At 38.2% G+C, this 5,957-nt stretch overlaps 1 protein-coding gene across 1 annotated transcript in view; it reads right to left on the bottom strand.

The window, feature by feature from the left end:
• Window positions 1–5,957, bottom strand: part of CCDC82 (coiled-coil domain containing 82) — a 14,676-nt gene that overhangs the window by 6,824 nt on the left and 1,895 nt on the right. Inside the window, exons 3-6 of the mRNA XM_010137101.1 lie at window positions 5,754–5,940; window positions 4,594–4,686; window positions 1,853–1,977; window positions 930–1,100 (exon numbers count right to left, since the gene is read on the bottom strand). Of these exons, the coding sequence (XP_010135403.1) occupies window positions 930–1,100; window positions 1,853–1,977; window positions 4,594–4,686; window positions 5,754–5,940 (576 nt within the window). The remainder of the gene's footprint in view (window positions 1–929; window positions 1,101–1,852; window positions 1,978–4,593; window positions 4,687–5,753; window positions 5,941–5,957) is intronic.

Raw genomic sequence — 5,957 nt, 5'->3', positions numbered from 1 at the left:
CCAGACATGCTCAGAGCATCGCTCAGTTGTGTAATTTCTTTACCACTGTTTTTCCTTTCTGTAAGATATGCATCTGCTTTAGGATTTTCTATCTTCTATTAAATGTTCTCTGACAAAACAAAAGGCTACTTCAGAAATAAATGATTGGGTGCTCATATTAGAACTTTGGTTAGTACGCAAATTTTCACATGTGCTGTCAGCCTCTTTGACACACCGTTTCAGACTGCCCCCCCATGCACCATAAAAGACAAGCATGCTGGGTAGGGTGTGTAGGATGACATGTACCTAGAGTTTCCTTCTCTGCGTGGATGAGACTCAGACTGCAGAGATTTGAAGCAGAGGAAAAATTGAGGCAAATGTCAATTTTGGCTTGAGGGCAAGAGTCATCAATAAACCCTCCTGTATGTCTTAAACCCCTTTGTCTTTTTTTATCATGAAGTCCAGCTCACAGTTGGGTATATTTACTGGTGCTTACCACAGTGCAAGCACATGTGCTGCATCAGGTACTAATATTAAGTGGAACAAGTAGGGAGGAAGCAGCACACCTATCACTGTGATGCAGGCGAAAAAGGGCCATAGAAAAACAGCAGATTTATTTTCCTGATGAAAGTTAGATTTGATGGTACTCTACCTCTTTCCCAACATAGAAGAAAGGAGCAGGGGGGTGGGAGAATGCCTCCATTCAACCTATTAAGTTTCATAGGATTTCTATGATTCATAATTCCTAGCTAAATGCAAGACTCCACTCCTCCAACTGCGATACGGTCCTCCAATTCCAAAAATTAAAAGGGTTTAGACATGGAAGTGCGGTAGGTTAACTCCTGCCTCTAGACATTAGATGTGTGACAGGATTTCTATTCTTTCTATGATTTTCTGTAATGCTAGACAAATTTTAGTGATAATTATATAGAGTGTTTGTTTGAAATTACCTGCTTGTCATCTGACATGAAGTCATCTGCTTCCAAAGTGTTACTGTTATAAAGCTTTCCAGAGAGCAGCACATTAAACTTACAATACCGATTCAATTCACAGGCCTGACAAGACATATTCTTTGGACTTTTCAAGATGATGCGAACATCTGGGTAACAATCCACACGCTCCTGAAAAAAAATATTTCAAATACCATTAAAGAATCTCTGTAAATGAAAGATGCCTCAAATGAGCTGCTAAGAACTCTGTACTCAGAATTAGTGTAAGAAAAACCAAAGACACTCAGATCCAAAGTCTTTCGCCGTTCAGTTGCAAACATAAACCTTCTCACCTTCTCAACAATGTTCCTGCACTTTGCTCAGTTCTAGTTCATTAATTCTTTCTTTCAGACCTAAAGAACAGCTTCTGTACACTGGCCTTATTTTTCCCCCTCTCTCTTTTTTCTTTTTTTCTAGGAGGGGGTAGGTGAAGCTGGTCTGCTTCAAATAAATACATCGTCTCTCTCCATGGCCACACTCCACTGTTTCAGTGATTATTAGATCACCACACCTATCACCCCAATACTATACTAGCATTTTGTGTATTTTTGTGGGAGGAGGAAGAAATTTTGTTGTAACATTTAGCAAGTGACAAAAAATCCTCAAAAAGTCATCAGCTGACATTAACAGGCGAAGCATTCAGTTAACTGAGATTCTGTTCTGTTACCTGAATGTTTATTTGGTTATAAACCCATAAAATACTTCTGATATTTTAAGTATCAAAACAAGTTACATAAGGTAAAGAACAACAAGTTTCTATTAAAAAAGTATATATAATTATAGTGATTATTATACCTTTACTGAGAATTACAGTATAGAAGAAAATCTGTCAGTAGTCACACGATCTGAAGCCCAATTCACTATTTAATGGAGAAGCTACATACCTTGTATCGATCTTTCCAGCGACTTCTTGAGATTAAGTTCTCAAGACGAGGCTGAATGAAGCGGTCATCCAAATAATGAAGTGAGAGCAACATATCTTGTGCATACTTCTTTTGCCTTGTTCCATCTGTTCAGCAAGAGTCAGTATTAATTTGCTGACTACCCTATGTTGTACAAGTTTCGTTAAATAAAATTTTCAAGGACATTACACTTCTGCGTACCAAGAACTACGAATGACTTTGCTAAATGGTTAGTGAATACATTTGCTAGTGTTAACCGTAAAAGTGATCTATGCATCTTTGATAAACAGATATAATTATTTTAAAAGTCTGTATCACAAGAGGTACATGAATAATCTCCACAATCAAGGTTGAAGAGAAAAGCTGTCATCCCAAATGCAGACCCGTTCACTTGATCCCATTTAAAAGAACGGAAAGGTGGTGGTGGGGGGGGAAGTGTCTTGCTTTTTGCCCAGTTTCCGTAAGCTGTTCACAATGTATAAGGCACGATGTTGCAATCCATGAAAACAAACTGCTCTGGGTTGCTTCATAGCAGAAATTTTGACAACTCTCTCTGTCACTTACGAAGAATACCTAGAAGCTGACCTTTATACTTCAGCAGCAGAGTCAGATGCCTTCAGTTAGGCAGCGTGAGTACTTCCAAATACTTATTCAAGCAAAAGAAATAAACAAGTGTGAGGATGAGTAAAACTAGCACTGTTCCGCAACTGCCTCCCTGTCCCGGTTTTGGCTGGGATAGAATTCTTCCTAGCAGCTGGTTCAGAGCTGTGTTTGAATTTAGTATGAGAATAATGCTGATAACGTCCTGATGTTTAGTTGTTACCAAGTAGTGCTTACACTAAGGTAAAGATGTTTCAGTTTCCCATGCTCTGCCAGGTGCACAAGAAGCTGGGAGGGAGCACCTGGCCAGGACAGCTGACTCAAACTAGCCAGAAGAATATCCCATACCATAGAACATCGTGCTCAGAATGGGGGGAGTTGGGTGAGGGATGGGATTGCTGCTCAGGGACTGGCTGGGCATCGGTCAGCAGGTGGTGAGCAACTGCACTGTGCATCACTTTTCTGGGGTTTTATTTCTCTCTCTTTTTGTTATCTGCGTTTTCATTACTATCAATATTATTATTGTATTTACTTTTATTTCAGTTATTAAACTGTTCTTATCTCAACCCACGAGTTTTACTTTTTTTCCAAATTCTCCTCCCTGTCCCACCATAGGGGAAGAAGTGATTGAGCAGCCATGTGGTGCTTAGTTGCCAGCTGGGGTTAAACCATGACAATCCCAAATCTGTGCTGGACTCCAGGAATTAAACAGGATTTTCATAGGTGGAAGCCAATTCATACTGTCTCAAGCTTCAGCCAAGTACAGACATACAAATTAATTCAGTTACCTTCCCTAGTCTTTTATCAAAGAAACAGAACCAAGCAGGACCACTGGCTCTCTATCTTTCTACATGAAACCAGTTAATTTTCATTATCATTGTAGCCACCATAATTACAATTAACTGGTTTTCCATATACAGTTTACTCACTCACATTTTCAGTAAGTTATACTTAAGTTTTAAGTCAGTTAAACTAAAAGCTTGAAGAGGCTGTGCTAGACCACAAAAAAATCCCTCACAATAAAAATCAAGCCTAAACTCTAATTCTAAAGTATCTGCTCTTGATTCAAACTAATTAAGAGAATCACTTCCATTAATGCAGAAAAATCCATTCTTTGTATTAAAATATCTTTGTAGTTCTAGGCTCTGTTCATACTGTACAAAGCTCTTCAGAAAGATAGAATACAACCTCCAACTTGCCCACATAGCCGATCCACTTCCAGCACCTTGGCAGTAAGTTGTTAGTTTAGTAGAGCAGGTACAATTTGAAATAGAAAGAATCTATTACAACGTAAATCTGGGAAAGTTTACTTATTGCTTTCCATAAGCTCTTTTTCACTTGGTAAAACAAAACAAACACCTGAAAGAACCAGCAGTGTAGATGAAAGACATTTTCAGCTCCAAGAATACACAGCCTTTGTTCTGAAGCCTGCGGTGTACTTCAGTTTCTCCATTCCCTCTTAGCTCCTGACGACACCAAAACTTTCATTCTTCAGCACTTCACTGACTCCTTCCACAACCTAACAGTGACACTGCTCTCAATAATGACACCTCTACAGTGCTTCTGACACTACGTGTGAGGTTGCCATTCAGCTCACTAGGCCAAATGTCAAAAGCACTTCCTCTGCAAGAACAAGACAAGAAGTACTGACTATAGCTGAAATTTGTTTTATCTGAAACAAAAATGCTAAAAAAAAAGGAAGAAAATTAGACATGGAATAATCTCCATAACTAAAATTATTTGTTAGCTATCATATTTCTCAGAAAAAGCTATGAAGCACGCGACACTTTCACAAATCAGCTGAACTTGCAATGTTTTCATTGAGATATCTACTTTGAAATGAATTACAACTTTGTGCTGGAACTGTTAGTACAGAAACACTTCTCTACATCCCAGAATGTCTTCAAGGCTTAAAAAGAATTAACTGTATACATTTTTCCAAGATTATCCTTTTCGGATAGATTATTTGCCCCCTCCCAAAGTTATAGAGCAGCAAAACCAAGAACAGATGCCAGGATTCACAGTCCTATACTCTTCCAATCAGGAGATACCCCTTTCCCTAGAATAAATGTCTTTACATAGCTTTACATGCACTATTACATTATTTAGTGCAATTTACTTACCATATAATGAGCTCAGAAAAGTGTCATCAATTGCATTTATGAGGAAAGCCTTTACTATTCTTTTGAAGTGTACGTAATGATCACAGCGAGATACTGGGAAGAAAGCAACATAACCAGAATTTAAAAAAAAAAAAAGTAAGCAATGTTACAAGTCCTGTAAGAAGAATTCTTTTTTTCCATTATTGTAAATTTAGAATTATTGGTTTTAAATCCATATTTAAATAACTATGTCAATGTACAACATCCACACCCTTAAGATTTGGCCTTAAATAGTGCTTCTCATCCCAATGATCTTAATGAATTTTAGCATCCTAAAGTCACCCATCCTTTCAACAAGATGAGCCCACAGTAAAAGCTACAAACGGTAAATGAAGAGAATAATTTGTTCTGTGAATAGCAGGAAATAATGCAAAGCAGAGAAGGACAGGCTTATGGGTTAGAGGTTTTTTGTTGTTGTTGGGGTTTTTTTCTTACTTTCTTTCAAATACTCACAATTTTGCTCAGGTCTTTACAGGGGAAGAAATACCAGAACCATCTACACTAGCATAAAGTTCTGTTTCAAACCTTTCTGTTCCATCCAGATACCATTTTCACAAAAGATGAACTTGAAAAGTTTTTTCACTCTGTGCAGTTCAGTGGAAATTGACCAATGAATTCAGAAACCCCTTCAGAACTGTGCTCTCAAAGCTCACTGCCATGGAGTGAAAAGATATAAAAAAAAAAAAAAATCCCAAGCCCCCAAAACCCCAGCCTCATGGCAAGACTTTTACATCACTCTCCAGAGCAGAATTTGGCCAGAATTAAGATAGATACTCTTAGCATGTATCACAAGGTGGAGAGTGATGCTTTCAGGTCTCCACAGGAGGAACTGCATCATAGGTAGCCTACCTCATCCTACATTGGACCAACTTAAAAAATCTGTACAACGTGGTTTCCCTTCATTCCCCCCAAATGACACTCTCTCTTTAATAAGATACAGAAACACTGTAAAAGTTTCCTGTGGAAATCAGAGCACCTCCACAATAAATTGAAGACTTTTAGGAACTGCTTTTAAGCTATCGTATCCTAACACACAGTATTTGTATATTCTGTTCATTCACTTTTATTACAGCACTACAAGCAAGTTACAAATACAGAATTGTCACTAATTTTGATCTTACAGTGTGGGACGTAGTGTGCCAGAAACTTGCTATTTGATGTATTTAGTAGTTCCTTCTGCTGTGGCTGGTTTTCACTCTTTACGTGCTCTGTGTCGTCATCATCATCTTCCTCTACTATAAAATCTTTCATGCTGTCACTGTCAGCTTCACTACTTTCTGTTGGTGTGAGGGTCAAGTGACAGAGCGGGTCATCTTCTATTTCGG

This window comes from Buceros rhinoceros, unplaced genomic scaffold (genome assembly GCF_000710305.1).
Source record: "Buceros rhinoceros silvestris isolate BGI_N320 unplaced genomic scaffold, ASM71030v1 scaffold5405, whole genome shotgun sequence".
NCBI lineage: Eukaryota > Metazoa > Chordata > Aves > Bucerotiformes > Bucerotidae > Buceros > Buceros rhinoceros.
This window is presented reverse-complemented; position numbering and strand designations above follow the sequence as displayed.